The sequence below is a fragment of the Ostrinia nubilalis genome, chromosome 2 (genome assembly GCF_963855985.1).
Source record: "Ostrinia nubilalis chromosome 2, ilOstNubi1.1, whole genome shotgun sequence".
In the NCBI taxonomy this organism is placed as follows: Eukaryota; Metazoa; Arthropoda; class Insecta; order Lepidoptera; family Crambidae; genus Ostrinia; species Ostrinia nubilalis.
The window spans coordinates 11,075,471-11,096,604 of record NC_087089.1 but is presented as its reverse complement, the minus strand read 5'-3'; the positions used below and the strand labels follow the sequence as shown (position 1 = coordinate 11,096,604).

At 35.0% G+C, this 21,134-nt stretch overlaps 2 protein-coding genes across 2 annotated transcripts; both read right to left on the bottom strand.

The window, feature by feature from the left end:
* Window positions 1-3,561: 3,561 nt before the first annotated feature.
* On the bottom strand, window positions 3,562-5,559 carry LOC135086622 (uncharacterized). Its single transcript, XM_063981376.1, has 3 exons — window positions 5,268-5,559; window positions 4,586-4,853; window positions 3,562-4,226 (listed from the first exon to the last, which is right to left on the bottom strand). Exons 1-3 carry the CDS (start codon window positions 5,496-5,498, stop codon window positions 3,919-3,921), a joined length of 807 nt encoding a protein of 268 aa, XP_063837446.1. The 5' UTR covers window positions 5,499-5,559; the 3' UTR covers window positions 3,562-3,918.
* A 2,683-nt stretch (window positions 5,560-8,242) lies between these two features.
* On the bottom strand, window positions 8,243-11,395 carry LOC135086614 (uncharacterized). The gene is made up of 3 exons (XM_063981365.1): window positions 10,961-11,395; window positions 9,491-9,680; window positions 8,243-8,991 (listed from the first exon to the last, which is right to left on the bottom strand). The coding sequence occupies exons 1-3, from the start codon at window positions 11,204-11,206 to the stop codon at window positions 8,690-8,692; spliced, it is 738 nt and encodes a 245-aa protein (XP_063837435.1). The 5' UTR covers window positions 11,207-11,395; the 3' UTR covers window positions 8,243-8,689.
* Between the last annotated feature and the right edge of the window lie 9,739 nt (window positions 11,396-21,134).

Here is a 21,134-nt window from a genome sequence, read left to right as displayed (position 1 = left end):
TCGTTAAAATCCGTCGAGTAATTTTTGTTTCTATAAGGAACATACAGACGGACAGATAGACAGACAAAAATTTTACTGATTGCATTTTTGGCATCAGTATCGATCACTAATCACCCCCTGATAGTTATTTTGAAAATATATTTCATGTATAGAATTGACCTCTACAGATTTATTATAAGTAGGTACTAGCGGCCGCCCTCTATCTCGAAAACGGTTCACCGTATAAATTTTTTTTTTGTACAAAATTTGTAGAGAATTTAGTATTCTACAATATTGATAATAAATACAAATAGCAAAAAACCCATAGGAAATAAGATATTTCCAAAAAAAGCGCAAAAAACCGATTTTTGTGACCTTTGACCTTAAAATTTAATAGTTGCTTACACCCTACCATATGTAGGTTTTGAGACAACTTTTAGGGTACAAGTATTTACAGACTTACAGCTGGGTATCTCGAATTCCGAGATTCTTACCTAATTTAAGCTTAAATGACTGGACTATTATTTACGTCAGCATAACGGATATTTTTCTTTTTGAATAGGGTAAAAAGTACGTTTATGTCAACGTGAAATTGTAAACTCTTTCAGTTTATAATATAACGCGTTAGATTGTAAACTAACAGTGGGTTAGGTTAGGTTAGATTGTAATTTAACTACGTCAGATTATAATCTGACGGAATTCACAATTTTACGGTGACAAAAAAACGGGAGAGATGTATAATCTCTCCCGTTTTTTTCTTAATTTTAATTCATATTCCACCTACATATTTATTTATTTACTATAATCGGCTTAATATAACCACATTTCTTCCATTTTTTACAGACCAACGACAGACAGTATTCTATTGAAATAAAATGTAAATATTTTCATTTAATAAACACTTTTAAATTAACCTATGTAACGAGAGTTATTAGATTGTAAACCTTTTATAAAATGTCTAAAGGAAAAATTTTCGTGAGGAAGTTTTCCTGCACTACAATGGATATACCTAATCTATATCTTTGTATATACAGTGTGAGTCACGTTAAAGTGTACATATGAAAATAGATGAAACTAGACCTATTTTTATCGACAAAAAAGAGGTCAAAAATTTTTTGAGATTTTTTTTTAATTTTTTATAGAATTTTTTTTCTTCCAATTACTTATTGTAAAGAAAACGTAATAACTTTTAAACTAAGCGGTATATCCTGATAAATTAAAAACAGTAATAATGCTAAATAACAGGCGATACTAAAAAAATACATAAAATAGACAAAAAAGGCCAACAAATAATAAAAAATGATACTTTTTGAAAAAAATCTGCTTTAAAATTCGTGTTTTTTTTGTTATTTGATAAATTTCTCCAAAAAATGCCCCTATAACAGGTGGTTTTTATTACTTTGTATTATTCTCTATCGTATTACCTTCGTAAAACCAAAAATCGCATGTCTCTATCCCTATCACAACGTTTGCAATGATCGTTTGAACTAAGCCTCTCCGGGCGCGCCATTCAACGCTTCGTTAACAACGAAATTGAAAATGGCCCTAGATTTGTTATTTTGATAAAGACAAGTTAGATTTCAAATAAAAACAAAAGATTTCGAAGTAAAATAAGCATTTTAGTTAAAATTAAAATTGTCTCTAACTGTAGCGGAGAATAATGTTGTGGCAGGCCTTTGTTCAAACGATCATAGCAAATGTTGTGATAGGGATAGAGACATGCGATTTTTGGTTTTACAAAGATAATACGATAGAGAATAATACAAAGTAATAAAAACCACCTGTTATAGGGGCATTTTTTGGAGAAATTTATCAAATAACAAAAAAAACACGAATTTTAAAGCAGATTTTTTTCAAAAATTATCATTTTTTATTATTTGTTGGCATTTTTTGTGTATTTTATGTATTTTTTTAGTATCGCCTGTTATTTAGCATTATTACTCTTTTTATTTTATCAGGATATACCGCTTAGTTTAAAAGTTATTACGTTTTCTTTACAATAAGTAATTGGAAGAAAAAAAATTCTATAAAAAATTTAAAAAAAATCTCAAAAATTTTTAGACCTCTTTTTTGTCGATAAAAATAGGTCTAGTTTCATCTATTTTCATATGTACACTTTAACGTGACTCACACTGTATAAAAGAAAGTCGTGTTAGTTACTCCACTTATAACTCAAGAACGGCTGAACCGATTTAGCTGAAAATTGTCAGGGAGGTAGTTTAGAGCCAGGAGAAGGACATAGGATACTTTTTATCCCGTTCGAAATTAAAAAAAAAAGTCTGCTTATTTATTGCCATTAAGGCGGAACAAAGTTCGCCGGGTCAGCTAGTTTACTATAATTACTGGCCCATCTCTAATTTAGGTAGATTGTATGATATTTATTTTATGTGCTCGTGCACTTTAAACAATCTAATTTGTAGTATGTAGGTACCTAGTCATATTGTAAACGTGTAGGTCCAGATATCCTCATTAGAATCGTCCTGTTAAGAAGTTTAATACGTGTAATTGATGTAATTTGTACTTAAACTGGTGTTCCTGTCCATCTCACTAGAGACACGACCCGCCTCGAGGGTCATGTCAGGAGTCAGTGGTACGTCCGTCGTAAACAACAGTTGACGTGGGTGCCTCAGAAGTTAATTCACTAATAGTCCACTGACACCTATCTTGGTCAGAATAACCTTAGTTATTTAGGACAAAATAAGTAATTATGTAAGCTTGTAGAAAATTACATCAATCTACCGCTTTTCGTAATTAAAAAACGATTTTATGAAGTTTAGTCAAGGTTTAGACTTAATTGAGCTAGGCAAATTGTTTTAAAAAAAGGTTCTTCTAAAAATATAGGTATCTAGGCTACGCAACCATAGACTTCTTACTGGCTTGAACAGACTTACGCCCGTATTCACAAACGATGCTTGCTTAAGTGAAGCAGCAAATCGAACGCACAGCGTGGAATAGAGCTCTGTGTTTGGTTCGTATCGTGTGTCACCCTGTGCGTCCACGCGCACTGTGAGACGTCACAGTAATGTTTGTGAATACGGGCGTTACCGCAATCATAAAGTAAAGCGCATTTAGCCTGAATCGATACAGCTATGATTTGATTTTGAAACTTATAAAATAGCTTCATATTTCAGTCCTATTCTACTCCAAAAACAATACTTTAAGCTTAAACAATTCAATTTGCTAATTTCGTAGTAGACAAAGAACTCGTAGAAGAAGATTGTTCTGCGAATGTTCTGTTACAAAACGAAAAGTTTAGAATCGCAAAGGTACTCTTACGGGCAATTTTTTTTTGCAAAAGCAAACCGTGTTTGTATCAATTTGTTGAAGCAATTACTGAAGCAACCAGAGCTAATTATTTAATATTTAATAAAGGCATAGTAATAATGTAGTTAGTATTTGTCGAAAATAAAACACATTTTCTCATAATTTCAGAATGTATTGCTACGTTTCAGACGTACAGATGTACTCAGACATGTAGTACACTTGAGTCACAACTTTACATGAAAACAGAAACCTAATTCTGAAACGTCTTACTGTGACACAAATAATTGCGTTCTGCCATTCAAATAGGTATGCCTTATCGCCTAAAACTTCATGCATCTTACAAGTATGAAATGAAATTTACAAATGGGTAAGGTGTCTTCACTAGACTGTTAGTTAGCACGACTTTAAACCAACAGGAATAGAAAGTGAATTGAAATTAACCTCATTTGTTTGGCACTTTGTATGCCTCATTTAATTAATTTAGTCTGTATAAATAGTATAACCTAAATAGGATATAAATAAAATAAAGGTATTGGTAGACCCAAATTGTTCATAATTAGTGGTAGGTACTTTATTTAATTTTAATCATTGTTAACAGAAACTTTTCATCACAACCCTATTAATTCGAGAGTTACCTAGATGATTTTACCTACGTAGGTTTCATTCACAATTAATTTAACATCTGTACAAAAGCTTCAAAATAGCAATACACAACAAAATACGTACTATCGAACTGTGTGCTACACAGCCGGCACAGATAGTTGAATGTCGATACATGGTCGGGAGATCGAAGCTGTAGAATTGGCGCTGCAAGCTGTACCATTCTGTACGGTCCATGCGGGAGGGAGACCGCCTGAGGATGAGAGAGAAGATCCCTCCTGGCCCTATGTCGGAGCAGTGGTTGATGATCATCATGTGCTGGTTCACTTTCAGCACGCGGATGACCTCGGGGTGTTTCGGTGGGTCGTCGGGATACCAGACGTCTGGAGAAAGAAAAACACGATATGAGGCTAAAGGTGAAGCGACACAAATTATTGTATTATCTTCTAGCTTTTGCCCGCAGATTTTCTCTTATTAAACTTTATGCCCTTGGAGAGGGTGAATTTTGGAAAACCCTTAGCGAATGCTACGTCATCAATTCCGTTCGGGATGATTTGAGATGTGTGTTGCTAAACTTTGATTACTAAGGCTTGGGTTGCACCATCTTACTTTAACTTAACAAACGTCAAAGTCTGTCAAACAAATACAAAAAACACCGGTTATCGTTATTTTTACGGTTAACCTCAGGTGGTGCAACTCAGCCTATTTAGGCTGTTGTCAATTAAATGCGTTATTTTCTAACCAATTCCTCTGGCTATCATCTCTTGCTCCCCTGGCCGGCGCTTCTCCGCCACCCACAGGCCAGGGGCGTCCGGGGTATAGTTGTATATTTGCTCCATGGTCTGCCCGTCCTCGTCCCAAATGATCCTCAGCCTCCTCTCGCTATACATGTCCCTTTTGACTCTCCTTCGGACCCGAATGTCTAACCAAGAGCCCGACATAGGCGTATCAGACCAGGGGTTGCTTTTGTAAGACTTCCAATCTTCATTTGAGTAATTTCTTCGAAGTAACTGTAACAATAAAGTAGAACATAGCATTTAAGTATCACAGTTAACTAATAGGCACAAAAGCAAGTTATTGAAAAAATCATAGTAGGTATACAAACTAACACATCCTCGTGTCATGAATATTTTTTAATTGTTATCAATCACTAAACGAAAGCGGAAGATAACCTTTTATTCCTAATCACGGAGATTCAGAATCTCCGAAAAAAAAGTTGCATACTCAATGTTTGGTTCGGCATCCCTAACGTCGGTATCGGTGCTGTGTCGAGAGAAAAATAAAATTGCAATGGAAATAAACATGCATGAGGCATAATCTAAATTGACTTGTGAGAAAGATTTCCATTTGCCTAATAAACCGATTCGATTGATTTACAATTGATAAGCTACACAAATCAACACGTAATCAATAAAAGTACTCACGGACCAATCGAGCCAATCATCTCGACCTTCAGTCGTCGCATCGTTTATGTACAGAGTCACACAGCCGACTTCATTAGGCTTATTTGTCATATCCGGGGTGTGCTGGGCGTATCCCACTCCATACCACACTCCATAAACATCATCCATAGTCACCCGGTGGGACCACCGGATGCTGTCCCCACAGAAACCACTGACCCCCGCCACCACCAAACTTAATACCAGTGGGAACATGGTGCCACGTGGACTATTGGCCACGATATGGATCAGGCACGGTCTCTACCGCCTGGGCCAATTAAAGAATTGTTACAGATTGTTGTGGACTAGTATGGCGCAATTGCACTTTACCTCTGTGACTAATAAGGTGACATCCACATGACGTATCCTGTGTGATCCTGTGATCATTCATAATACAGTGTGAGTCACGTTAAAGTGTACATATGAAAATAGATGAAACTAGACCTATTTTTATCGACAAAAAAGAGGTCAAAAAATTTTTGAGATTTTTTTTTATTTTTTTATAGAATTTTTTTTCTTCCAATTACTTATTGTAAAGAAAACGTAATAACTTTTAAACTAAGCGGTATATCCTGATAAAATAAAAACAGTAATAATGCTAAATAACAGGCAATACTAAAAAATACATAAAATACACAAAAAAGGCCAACAAATAATAAAAAATGATACTTTTTGAAAAAAATCTGCTTTTAAAATCGTGTTTTTTTGGTTATTTGATAAATTTCTCCAAAAAATGCCCCTATAACCAGTGGTTTTTATTACTTTGTATTATTCTCTATCGTAATAGCTTCGTAAAACCAAAAATCGCATGTCTCTATCCCTATCACAACGTTTGCAATGATCGTTTGAACTAAGCCTCTCCGGGCGCGCCATTCAACGCTTCGTTAACAACGAAACTGAAAATGGCTCTAGATTTGTAATTTTGATAAAGGCAAGTTAGATTTCAAATAAAAACAAAAAAATTCGAAGTAAAATAAGCATTTTAGTTAAAATTAAAATTGTCTCTACCTGTAGCGGAGAATAATGTTGTGGCAGGCCTTTGTTCAAACGATCATAGCAAATGTTGTGATACCGATAGAGATATGAAATTTTTGGTTTTACAAAGATAATACGATAGAGAATAATAAAAAGTAATAAAAACCACCTGTTATACAGGCATTTTTTGGAGAAATTTATCAAATAAACAAAAAAATACGAATTTATAAGCAGATTTTTTTTTAAAGTATCGTTTTTTATTATTTGTTAGCATTTTTTGTGTATTTTATGTATTTTTTTAGTATCGCCTGTTATTTATCATTATTACTGTTTTTATTTTATCAGGATATACCGCTTAGTTTAAAAGTTATTACGTTTTCTTTACAATAAGTAATTGGAAGAAAAAAAATTATATAAAAAATTAAAAAAAAATCTTAAAAATTTTTTGACCTCTTTTTTGTCGATAAAAATAGGTCTAGTTTCATCTATTTTCATATGTACACTTTAACGTGACTCACACTGTATAGATAGGTATACGAAAGCGCCATACATCGTCAACAAACTTGTAAATAAGGTAGGTAACTTAAGCAATAAAAAAAAGTAGGTATATATCAAAATCTATTGAATCGCTAGCTTTTGCCCGCGGCTTCACCCGCGTGAAATTTAGTTTGTCACAGATCGTCATAAATTATAGCCTTTAAAATATGTTATTCTGGGTTATAAACAATAACACTGTAAATTTCATCAATCCGTTCAGCAGTTTTTGCGTGAAAGAGTAACAAACATGTTGACATCCAGACATAATTTTGCATTTATAATATAGTAAGATTTGCATTTATAATATTAGTAAGATTTGCATTCATAATATTAGTAAGATACTGTACTCTCACTGTGATATCGTTATAGTTATGCATTGCAATCGAAAAAAGGTTTAAGTGCACAATGAAAATTGGATAGTGGGGCGTATTTGCTGGTAAAATCTATAATCATGGACTTCAGTATAGTTCTTCTTCTTCCTCGGTCCCTCACTGATGAGGATCGCGACCACAGATAATGTTCCTCCACAGACTGCGGTCATAAGCTGTGTGGACCGCACGATGCAAACTATGAGTATAGTTACTCTCTAGATAAACAATTACGCAACTGGAAAACCCTTATGCACTTTGTAACTTATCATTATTTATGTCATCCCATTAATAATTCCCAGTAATTATGATTATCAATATGCGTGAAACCAATCACTTTGTTTATTTTCTTCGGAACACGTATGTTTACTTGAATTTATAGGTCATCGGTGCAAAATAAAGGCTATCTACTGTTTATGTATTTGTGCTACCAAAACTGTCAAATTGTTTAGGGTTACGCACAATAAGGATAGGTCATATTTATTAGAAGTTTTTTGCAGTCAAACTCGCCTTATTTACAAAGATACGTAGGTACTTTAGTAAGACATACATAGGTACTGGTAAAGATTAAAACATATCTTGAACTAGTGTGCCCGCAACTTCGTACGCGTGAAAATAGTTTGAGTAATATTTCCCGTTTAATTTGCAATATTTATCTTTACTGCTCCGCCCCTATCGGCTGTTGGGTGATGTTATTAGCCTAAAGCCTTCCTCGATTAATGGGCTATCCAACCCAAAAATATTTTATAAAATCGGTCCAGTAGTTTCTGGGATAAAACCAACAAACTGTATAAAAAATCTATAGCACGATGAAGGTGTGCTTTCGACTCTACAAATGACCTTTGCTCTAACAACTGTTACTTGCCCTACATACTCGTGAACTTTGACATACTCCAGCGTTATGCAGGCTATCCTTGCTTCTCAGGTCCAAAGGTCACATTCAAATAATGTTCTCACAAAATTACTTCAGAAACAACATACATACTGTGTTTTTAATTTATTGGTTTATTGAAAAATCCTTTGCAAAAAATACTACGGTGATAGGTAGGAAACAGTAAGGGCCAAATAAAATATCAAATATAAAAATGTATAGTATAATTAGAGATTCATACATATCGATATTGTAAAACATTCCATACAAAAATATAGATATACAAAACATCAAAAGTTATATCATTATAAAATTTTGGTCTTATAACATTTAACACACACACGGCACAGAAATAAATAGTCCTTAACTTAATCACTTTACCTATGGATTATTTTTTCCTTTCTTGTTAACTAAAAGTGCTTACAGACAATATAATAATCGTCTATTAAAAAAAAATAACAACTATTTACCAGGTCAAAACTTTGCGCCCTATCATTCTTTCTTAATGATATCAATTAAATACGTGTCTAAAATAATTTAAAATCCAACTTACAAGGAACTACGTCTAAGCACTGATATGGAAGACTACAAACAATCATGAAACTTTTTTATTCCCAGTCAAATTACTACATGAAAAACGTTTTGTTATTTCATATCTACCCTCTAGATCTCCACAGCATCAAACAAAGTGATACAAGAACGAAGTAAGGCCCACTGATGCTGGCTGCAGAATTCTCACACACTCTCTTCAGAGCTGAAGTAGACAGGTGTTTCATAGTGAACACGTTGTGTATGCTGGCCAGGTCTTCAGCAGTCAACTGGTTCTCATTTCGGGACAGCACCACGCTGTATAGTTGGGAGTGAGGGAGCCTCATACAGAAGTTGAGAACTAGGTGGTTGTTGGCCACTTTCAGCACTTGAATGACTCCGCCGAAAAAGCGGTACATATCTTCTACGGCTGAAACAAATAAATGAAAAGCATTAAAAACAGTACAATGCATGAGTGTGGGCGAAATAGATAATTGGAACGCCACATACAATATTTCGCCTGTCTCTACTTTTACGATGACGACTTTCCTGACTTAACACATTCATGTTTACTTAACGATACATAAAAACATAATAAGAATTTACTACAATAGAGGAGACGATGTTTCGATATGATGTAAAAATTATCATAAGTTAGACTAGCAGATTTTAGAAGAAGAAGCAATAAATTCATCAATGGTTTGTACAGACGGGCGACCATTGTTGTAATTTTCTTATTTACTGGCACAAACATTATTTTCAAAATCATAAGTTTGTTTTGAGTGAAACATTGTTTCAGTAGAATACTTAGCATTCATTGCTACGAAAGAGACTGTAAACTGTTGCCAATATTTTGTAAAAGAGTACCTATCATTACTATTTGGTAAAAGTAAGGTAATCAAACAAAAAATAATGACATGCAAACTTACACCTATCCGGCACGTCCGTGGGCCAGAAGCCTTTGTGCGAAGTGTTGACCTTGATGTGGTAGTCGTCCCTCCACAGCCCTTCATGCCACTCCAGCACAAAGTGGCGCACGCGGTAGGGCTCCGGAAGACCGAACTGACGGTTCACGTACGGAGAGTTCGTCAACGGAGGGTATGGAGTCGGCGGCGTAGGCTGAAACAAATTGCAAACATAAGAAAACAAAAAAAAACATTTGAACAACAAACCTCTTTGTTGATCTCGAAAAAAAACAATTGAAGTTCTAACTAAACAGCACCAAAGAACTCACTAAGTCTCTGTTTATCAAACCACCATGTACATAATCCTCGAACTTCCGAATCTGTATCACAGGACAGTACGGGTTGTATTCAGTTATTGTTCTATTCTCCCTATGAAATATGTATTCGTGTATGTACCACATGCCCAATACGGCTTCTTCGTCGAAATCGTGTATTGGGTTGAAATTCGGACAAAAATCCACTTTGGTGGCGTAGGCTAATGCGATGAGTAACACTAGAAGTGTTAGGGTCATGATTAATGAAAGTTTTGAATTGTGCTTAATTAAATTTGTGTTGAGCGTCCGAAGGCAGGCGGTTAATTAGAGTGTCTCGTGGTGGCTGCTAGGTATCGCCGATGACACCATTAACCCGTTAATTGACGCGGTGAACTCTACGTCCTGTAGGTAGGTTCCCCGCGTATGGGAAAGATGGATTATGCTAATATTCGACGCTGTATTAACAGCAACTTTAGGCATGTATTTCAAATAATAACTCATTTCACCCCGTACCTATATTTTACTCTTGCAATAACCTTATTAGTAATTTTATTAGGGATAACAGACAATAGAACTAACAGATTTAACAAAATGTCTGTAACGTTTATCTGTACAACCAGCATCGGTATCAACGAAAATAGAACAGCTACTCAAGTCACACACATTTTAAAGAATGTAAATAGTTCTTAACGGTAAAGTGATGCAATTTTTTTTAGTTTATAACAATAAATAATTGTAGATTTATCAGCTTGGAATGTTAATCTAGCTTAGACAAAGGGAAGGAAATAACAATAAATAAATAATTAATTATGTTGGCTTAGACGTGTTATACATAATTATGCCTACAATCAAGGCCATACGGCAAGCACCGATCATGCAGGCATTTCTGATCTTACAAGCATTTCCTTCTTTTTTAAGATTTATTTAAACTGTGCTAGTAGCACACACATAACATGTACCCACTTTCCATATACTTAACGTAAAAATAAGTACTTATGACGTAAACAAAATATTTAAGTATACACTGGTAATTTTAATGAAGTGTAATTTAAAAAAATGCTTCTACGCCTATCCCAGGAGAAACTGATAAGCTTTCTTTCGTGTCTGAATTATTTAAATAAACCATTTGCATTGGAAAGTAGCCAATAACATGTATTAGTACCAGAAAAATTCAATTTACCTCAATATAAAGTTCCTTTATGTCGATATAGAAACACTCCCTCGTATGCTCTATCTTGTATTCACCTTTCAGGTGAGGTATTTTTTCTACGCCGTACCAAACTCCAGTTATTGAATCTAAGTTAATATCACCGTAATATGGGGACAAGTCGTCACAATACTTGTGATTTTCGAAATAATAGCCGTTTTCACTGTAGCCCGAGGCGAGTCCCACAATCAGAGGTAATAGCAACAGATGGTATGCCATTTTGGTTAAACCGTCCGAGATAACCCGGATATAAACGGATAAACGTTTCGGATAAACTGAACCGGGAGTACCAGGCGACTATACCCGCGAGGAGGTAACGGGCAGATTAACCGGCGGATAGAGTGGAAGCGAACTCTCTCGGACGAGTAGGCGGCCGCCAAATGAACACTCAACTGATGTCTCGCGGACGACACGACCGTGGTAATTTACTCGTTATGCGGGAATACTTCCTTAATAAACATAATCATGTTGACAGCCCCCTGCACTCGAATTGAGCACTTGCAGCTCGCTGATTGAAAAAAATATAACGCCCATGCGAATAAACGCAGACAAACTTTTCATTTTTCTTCAGGCATCGTTTGTCTCTTTCTCTTTCCCTGGGAAAATAAAGTTAAGGCGGGCACTTTTCTCAAGATTTCCCGAATGCCTTCTCAAGTTTCCCCTGGCAAACGCTTTCCTCGGCATACTTAGATACCAGGAGCGCATAAGCTTTAAAAAGTAGGGTGCGAAAAATCAATACTGGGCAATGACGTCACGAGGGGTAGCATCGATCGACCGCCACGCGATTAGAGTTGTGATGTGTGAAGTTCGGTTCAATATTGATTTTACCAAACTGTTGTTCATACCTACGAGTACATATGTTTTATAGTAACTTTAATAGGTTTAGGTGATGAATGAAGACGTGCGGCCATTTCGATATGGAATTCTTCTTTGAAAGGAATTACAAATGTTACGATTAAACTTTTACGAAAAGTGTTTTTATCGAAAGACCCAGTTTCACAAACTATTGAATGTATTGTTAAATTAATTAAGCTGTAATTGTCATGACAACGGATTTTTTTACTATCACAAAAGGAAATAATTTTACCGTTTATTTATTTATTCCACAGCTAGCGGCTTACTCTCGTTTCGTAATATTATTTACACAAATTAAAAAACATAATGATTTTGCATGCTTACAAAACTATGTCAAGAAGGAATATTTCTTCTCCATATTTAAATAATCCCGTTAGAACCCATTAGATTAGAAGGCAATCTTTAAAAACTACACTATTTAAAAATACAGATTCTAAATAATTCGGTGATCTGGGTAACTGTAAATATACTCATACTCATACATACGCATATTAATATCCTCGCTTACTTCGTTTTAAGCCTAAACATGATCCATGCGTAGGTTAGGTACATGAATGTGTGTGCGCTATCCTTGTGTGAGACCGTCTGGTACTATCTACACATACCTGTACCTACCTAAATACTAGGATTTCATCGAAATCGAAGAGGTGGCTCGATGTTTAGATTCTAGATTTAGACCCCTAACTCCAAATAACTCTGATTTCTTAGTACAACCGAGAGGTACAACCTAAGGGATGGTAGATATACTTAAATTATATCTGAACTCCCCAAATCACATAAAACTTATTAGGGGCAATGTTTTAATTTTTTATACATATTAAAATTGTGTATAACCCTCTTTTAAAAATAAAAAACATATTTTATCTGTAACTATAAGTTCGTTTCATACCTCCCTTCTTTGTTTGATCCTATCATTAATAAATCAAAGTAAACCAACTTACTCAACATACTTTTTCTCCATTCTAAATTATTTTCCTATAATAATATTAAAACAACAACCAGTTGTATGTAACCAAAAGTATGCAACTTTTAGCTGGCGTTTATTTTCCTCTCCAGGGTTTTCCAGTTAAGTGTCCCCATATTACGAAAAAAGCCATTTAATGGTGACGTCCCGTAGTGCTTGTGGTTTACTCTACCAGGGACATAGGAAGTGCTTGGAGCCTCAATCTACAGTCGTAGATGCATACAAAGCGGAACCACCCCGTAGCTACGAGAGCTTGCTACGAACGGGAAAGCCTGTGCTACGGATGCCGCTGAATGTAGCGGTGCCGCTACGAAAGTTACTGAAGGATTTCGTAGCTACTGAAATGTTTTTAATGAAGTATTTAAAAACGTGTTTTTATAAATCTTCTTTTCTCAATATTCATATTAAGCAAAACCGTGTAATAGGATAGATAGAGTTTTACGTTTCTACTGTTTATTAAAGTAAATGCCATCTTTTAGGATAGGCTTTTGTAAATAGTGAAGTTATACTTATAAACTATCTATTATTATTTTTCAAATTCAAATATTTATTTGCACAATATTGGGTAAACATAGTGGTAAACATTTTGAGTAAATGTTGAATAATAAAATCGTTATCCTATGTTTAAGTTTTCTCAATGAACCAATAATTACCTACTCTATTAATTAGCGTAAACGAATTTTGTTAGATGGTATTATAAAACGAATTTCATTTTACTAATATCAGTGCTTTGTGTAACAACAATGACTTCTATTTCGGGTACTGATTGTACAGCAATTAATCTATTTAATTAAGTTGAGGATCCAATTGCGGGAAAAGCTGGTTTCCCTTAGTAATATCCCTTTACACGTGCCGAGAGCGCCATCTCAATGTTCCGGAGGTTATTTGTACCAGGGGCACAGAAAACGGAGGATATCTCCGTTCCCATCCCTCAGAATCCCCTCACCTCGCTCCCCGGACCCCGCGTCAAGGGGCGTCAACCCTCTACTGACTCACACAAACAAAGTTTAAGGTACACACACAGGCTAAGTCGAGAGAGTCGGGAAACCTCCACAGGCACTATATGGAATAGTTGCCGACAGTTGGATAGTACATTAATTACGCAAGTTCGTCGCTAGATTTGTCAAGAACAAATAATGACTCGAGAATATACTCGTAGACTATTGGATGTCTAACGTTCCTCATCTAAAATTAGTACAACTTCGTTAATTTAATATGTACTCGTAACATCGTAGTCAATGTGTTTGTATACTAAATTATTAACCTACTTACACCTCGCAAAAGTTAAAGAGCGAATAGTTGTAACATTTCAGTGACTCCAACTTTCTAAAATAAAACTAATTAGGATATACCTAGTCCTAGGCATTATAATTCTATTAATAGAATTTACTTTCTTTCCCTTTTACATAATGTAGAATAAATAAAACTATCATTCTCAATTCGCTGCTACAAATTATTATGAGACATCAGAGCACCCAAGGAAAAGCTCGCGCAGTCTTACGTGGGGCAACTATTACAATATTTTCGTGCATAAAATACAGAAATACTTTCTGTGCTGTGTAGTAATGGTTAAAGAGTTGTAGTAAAACTACTTTTTCAGCTTAAAACATATCAAATTAGTATTATCGGAACAACGTTTTCAACCGACTTCAAAAAAAGGAGGAGGTTCTCAATTCGACCCGTATGTTTTTTTTTTCTATGTTTGTTACGCGATAACTCCGCCAATTATGAACCGATTTGAACAAATCTTTTTTTGGCGTATAGGTAATACCTCAAGGGTGGTCCCATTTAAATTTAATAATAAAAAAGACAACCCCCAAGGGTGGAAAATTGGGGATGAACTTTTTTATACGCAATATCTTCGCCGATTATAAACCAATTTGAACGATAATTTTTTTGTTGAATAGGTATTATCAAAAGGGTGGTTTCATGCGAATTTGAAGAAAATATTTCACCCCCAAGGGTGGAAAATTGGGGATGAACTTTTTTATACGCAATATCTCCGCCGATTATGAACCAATTTGAACGATAATTTTTTTTTGAATAGGTATTATCAAAATTTTTTAATTTTTCGTTTTTTTTTGTGTTCACGCATTTAAAGTCGGTTATATTTTTTTCTATGGCCAAGCTGAGTTTTGACTAGAACAAAAACAACAATTGTATACTACGAAACATATCTTTCAACACTCTTAAATAGTCTACCATGAATAAATCATAATTTATCAGAGTGAAAAATAAATCATCATTCAATAAACCGCTACGAAAAACTTCGTAGCGCTACGAACCATTCCATTGCTACACGAGCGCCTACGGAAAAGCTAGCGCATTTCCACGGTGACGTAACGCCGCGGCTACGAAGGTACCAGGCGCGCATAGAACGCGAGAGGTTTACGATTTTCCCTCAGACTACGAAGCTAGCAAATAACGCGGGCGCCCCGCGTAAGCTAGTGCGAAATAACAGGGCGGCATGACGACGAACAGGTGGTTATAGTTTCCCTAACTATCGGCGAGGGTGGGAGGGTAGGAGTGACGTCACTCGCCACTGGGGTGCGTTGTTGTGTGCTAGTGTCGCACACACTAACATCGTGCAGTATGTTACACTGAATGTTATTCTATGCACGTCGTACCTAGTAAGAATTCAAAAGTTTTTGAGTATTCGAAATGACCAACTTCTAAAGATGAAGAGTTACTTTTTCAGAAATTAACTAGACTCTTAAATTTTGATTTTATAGTTCTTGTAACATGCTTGCTACGAAAACAAAATTGGTGAACACTAAGCAATGTGGTTATAGGAGGAACTTAAATCATTAGTTCGCAGCCTCTACCCTTTGTACATGATAGTCTCCTAGTGACAAGACGCCAGCAAAAAAAGTTTAGGACTGATATTCAACATTCAGAAAATTTTCTATTTGTTAAGACACGGATTTTTTCATTTAAAAAAAAACATTTTCGAAATATGTATACCACATTACTCTTTGATATTTAAATATTATACTTAGATCATACCATAAAACTTAAAAACAGGTTATTAAGTACAGAAAATAAATAAACTGATAATTATAATTTTATCGAGTAACCTACATCTACAAGTAATAAAACATAACAAAAGTGTAGAGCTAATAATGTAGTGAACAAACATAATGAAGTGTACCTTCAAGAAACAAGACGTTAGAGAGAAAAAGAAAAATTTTAGCATCGTATTATACCTAAAGTATTCCTTTGAGGCCTCGTAGCCGTAGCAGCTGTGACGTAGTTCGTAGCTACGGCTGCTACGGCCCGCGGCAAGGGCGGGCGGGCGGCGGCGGAACCCTCTTTGCTTCATGCTCGCCTGGTCACAGCCGAGGCAAACGATTCCGTGACCGCCATTTTGATGAGCTCATTGTTTCTTTGACAGCTCTTCGCAGATAGTTTGCTAAACAGCAATTGTAATCGTACTTATGTACCTATTTTTACGTAAGTCATGTGAATGCTCTGTCTAATATTGTAAAGTATTTTTATTAGTTAAAATCTTCCAATAGTTATTAAAATATATTTTAAAACCTTTGATTTGTTGTCTTAATTTGTTAGTAAAAAAGTTTCCAGTATTTGTTACTTACAAAGTTTCCAGTGCTTGTTAATTAAAAAGTTTCCAGTAATTGAATGTTTCTTCAAAAACGTGTTTGATAAGAATCGACAACTTGAAGCTAAACTGTAAAATACTAGATTTAATTTGTCTTCAAATCGTTCCAATGGCAAATCTACTTTATTTAGTAAGATTTCTACACACACAACACAAGTACCTTACCCAATAAATAAGTAATAAGTAGGTACATCTATTTGTTTCCATTCCATAATTGGATCCCGCTGATGTGTGTATCTGATCGGTCGATATCGCTGGACTGTATGTACTAAGGGTTGAACCGGAGGGGTGGCCGATCTCTGCGCTTTTATGTCGCCCTGGTACAAGGGGTCACACACAAACGCTGACGTGTCACAAGTGCACTCGCGAGGGGTGCTCGAGTATGGGGTTAAATGTTTGTGCGGGAGGGTAAAAGGCAATAAGTGCAATTTGCAAGGGTTCTTTCAACTAGTTTTTTTAACAATCTGTGTCAAATTAAATATAAAGTCAAATTAGGGTGATGATTTAATTTATTCAAATAAGAAACTTACCCTAACAATCTATTATATAAAAGAAAGTCGTGTTAGTTACTCCACTTATAACTCAAGAACGGCTGAACTGATTTAGCTGAAAATTGTCAGGGAGGTAGTTTAGAGCCAGGAGAAGGACATAGGATACTTTTTATCCCGTTATTACAAAGGCGGAACAAAGTTCGCCGGGTCAGCTAGTAATGTATAAAAATGAAATTTACAGAATGCGAGACATTGAATATTTTTTGTAAACTAAGCATCATTAATAATACCATAATACTACATACGAGTTTATTATTACGTTTCGTATAACAATATACAGTGTGTCCGGACATGTAGTGATCAAACTTTAAGGGCGTAATCTATGGACAATTTTATCGGTGAAAATACTTTAAATTTGGGGCTTGACCCATTTCTCGCATATTTACAAGGATTTAAGTTTTTAATTTTAAGTTTTCACCTCTTCCTTCAAAAACAAGTGATAGCGTGGGTAACTTAACATTAATAAGCAAATATTTTATATCATGCGATAGCCAATAAAATTATCTACTAGTAGAAGTAGAAAACAGACACAAGTTTAATACATTTTAAGGGAGTAAGAATGGATTTAATTAGAAATAAACATGATTTTTTTCATATCTTTTTCAGTTATTTCCCAACACAAGAAAAACCAGGTCGTTAAGGTATGTTTTATTTGCATTGTATTATTAGTATTTGAGCCATTCTACAAAACGAATGTAAATTTATTAGTCTACGTCTATTAGTTTCGACGTAATTGTTGAACAAAGATACCCCTTCCCAGCGGTTTCCATAGCGCACGCGACATGCGAAAATGCACTGCCTGAAAGAATCACACAACCTATTCCGATTACTATGGAAACCGCTGGGAAGGGGTATCTTTGTTCAACAATTACGTCGAAACTACTATTAGTTTCGACGTAGACTAATAAATTTACATTCGTTTTGTAGAATAGCTCAAATACTAATAATACAATGCAAATAAAACATACCTTAACGACCTGGTTTTTCTTGTGTTGGGAAATAACTGAAAAAGATGTGAAAAAAATCATGTTTATTTCTAATTAAATCCATTCTTACACCCTTAAAATGTATGAAACTTGTATCTGTTTTCTACTTCTACTAATAGATAATTTTATTGGCTATCGCATGATATAAAATTTTTGCTTATTAATGTTAAACTACCCACGCTATCACTTGTTTTTGAAGGAAGAGGTGAAAACTTAAAATTAAAAACTTAAATCCTTGTAAATATGCGAGAAATGGGTCAAGCCCCAAATTTAAAGTATTTTCACCGATAAAATTGTCCATAGATTACGCCCTTAAAGTTTGATCACTACATGCCCGGACACACTGTATACAGTGTGAGTCACGTTAAAGTGTACATATGAAAATAGATGAAACTAGACCTATTTTTATCGACAAAAAAGAGGTCAAAAATTTTTTGAGATTTTTTTTTATTTTTTTATAGAATTTTTTTTCTTCCAATTACTTATTGTATAGAAAACGTAATAACTTTTAAACTAAGCGGTATATCCTGATAAAATAAAAACAGTAATAATGCTAAATAACAGGCGATACTAAAAAAATACATAAAATACACAAAAAAGGCCAACAAATAGTAAAAAATGATACTTTTTGAAAAAAATCTGCTTTTAAATTCGTGTTTTTTTTGGTTATTTGATAAATTTCTCCAAAAAATGCCCCTATAACCGGTGGTTTTTATCACTTTGTATTATTTTCTATCGTATTACCTTCGTAAAACCAAAAATCGCATGTCTCTATCCCTATCACAACGTTTGCAATGATCGTTTGAACTAAGCCTCTCCGGGCGCGCCATTCAACGCTTCGTTAACAACGAAACTGAAAATGGCTCTAGATTTGTAATTTTGATAAAGACAAGTTAGATTTCAAATAAAAACAAAAGATTTCGAAGTAAAATAAGCATTTAAGTTAAAATTAAAATTGTCTCTACCTGTAGCGGAGAATAATGTTGTGGCAGGCCTTTGTTCAAACGATCATAGCAAATGTTGTGATAGGGATAGAGACATTCGATTTTTGGTTCTACAAAGATAATACGATAGAGAATAATACAAAGTAATAAAAACCACCTGTTATAGGGGCATTTTTTGGAGAAATTTATCAAATAACCAAAAAAACACGAATTTAAAAGCAGATTTTTTTCAAAAAGTATCATTTTTTATTATTTGTTGGCATTTTTTGTGTATTTTATGTATTTTTTTAGTATCGCCTGTTATTACGCATTATTACTGATTTATTTTATCAGGATATACCGCTTCGTTTAAAAGTTATTACGTTTTCTTTACAATAAGTAATTGGAAGAAAAAAAATTCTATAAAAAATAAAAAAAAAATCTCAAAAAAAATTTGACCTCTTTTTTGTCGATAAAAATAGGTCTAGTTTCATCTATTTTCATATGTACACTTTAACGTGACTCACACTGTATAATACCTATAAAAATAACTACGCTAAGTTACTTTTAAAGCCTCATCGGATTAAAAAATAAATACGAAACAAGCATTAGTTAGCTGAAAATTTAATCCAAATCTTACTCCCACACTGCACATAGCATCCAAATAGAATTCTCATTTGCCTGCAAAATGTTTATGATGCTTTTGGCAAAATTGCAAAGGCGGTTTTGAGAGTGGAATAACGAAAACATGCCAAAACGAGACGCAACCTTTGGCATTTAGCATGACCTTTACCGAAGGATACAGCCTCCGCCAGGGTTGGCGTGACCGTGTCAGAGGTCGATATTACCAGGAGAACAGGATATACAAGGAAGTTGTTCGTAACGCCGTAGGATACACATTTTGCCGCTACCGCTTACACAGCCGCCTATTTCCGCCCTTAAGAACATCGGAAACAGTCTCGCGTTTCACTGTTACGTCTTGAAATATGGTTTGTATGTAGTAACACAATTTTGTAATGATGTGACTTGAAATATAATTAGGTATTTAAAAAATTGAAGCTGACTTGGCGTCCCTGAAGTGTTCTTTTATCCTGAAAAAAAATCTACCGATACCAAATCACCTCTTTCTCGCAGTTAGAGATACGATGTGTCTGAGTTTAATTATTTCTCATTTTATCTCATTTTCTTTCTTGAGATTACAATGGTCACAAGGTCCTGATTTGGGAAATCTTCGACAAGATCCTCTCAATTATTTTCCCCGCCCACTTCTACTTAAGGGCGGCGCCGTGTCGACGTCACATGGCAATGTTACTAAGGCTTCATAGAGCCCAGGAGTTCGATGCTTAGAGATTTTCTGCTTTGTCGAGGCTTCCTTCGCCGGCACGTGGATTATTTTAACGAAGCTCTTTAATTAAGCACATTCTCAAAATAGATACTCAGACGGCACCGAATTAAAGGTCGAACGTGACTGAACACTACAGAGTTCTAATTTGGATCGTTTGTACAAGAGTTAGTTATTTGTTGATGCTTAACTTTCGTTGTTACTCGGCAAAAGTGATTGAAAAGACAATCAGTAAAAGGCAATCAGAATAACTTGGGCTATAAGTAAATTACAATTTTCGGTGTACCTTTTTGTCATCATCGACGAATTTGTGTAGAACTTTCATAAACAAATCAACCAATGCCTATACATCTCTGGTAGAATACCATTGTAGAATTCCGATTTTAACTTTATAGAGTCATGTCTTCAAAAACTATGAATTGGATTGTACAAGTAGAAAATTATATCTCTACAAAGACAACACATGCGGCAGCAACCACCACGTTGGGCGCCAAATGTATCAAAACTTTTCATAGCGTACTGCCAAAATAACTTTTGTGCACCTACCGGCAAACAAGGCTTTAATAGATTATACTCCTAATCTAACTAATGCGACAATAAGTTAGATATCATACCTATCTCATGCAATGAGCAATCAGATGAATATCAACATGAATAATATCAACAATTCAGTTGAAATCTAGAAAAGGGTCCCAAAAAGTCGTTCATATCAAATTACCACACATATATTTTTTGCAAAACCTCTGAAAGTTATGCCGTCTATAACTTTTCCCAGCATCACAAATAAATCTTAAGTAATATCGTAAAACCGCTCCGCCCAAGTCCGCCCAACTGTGCCCCGTAGGGCGGCAACAATTTTCAACGGGCGACACTGGTACCAGGGCCGCAGGAATCGAAGGATATCGAA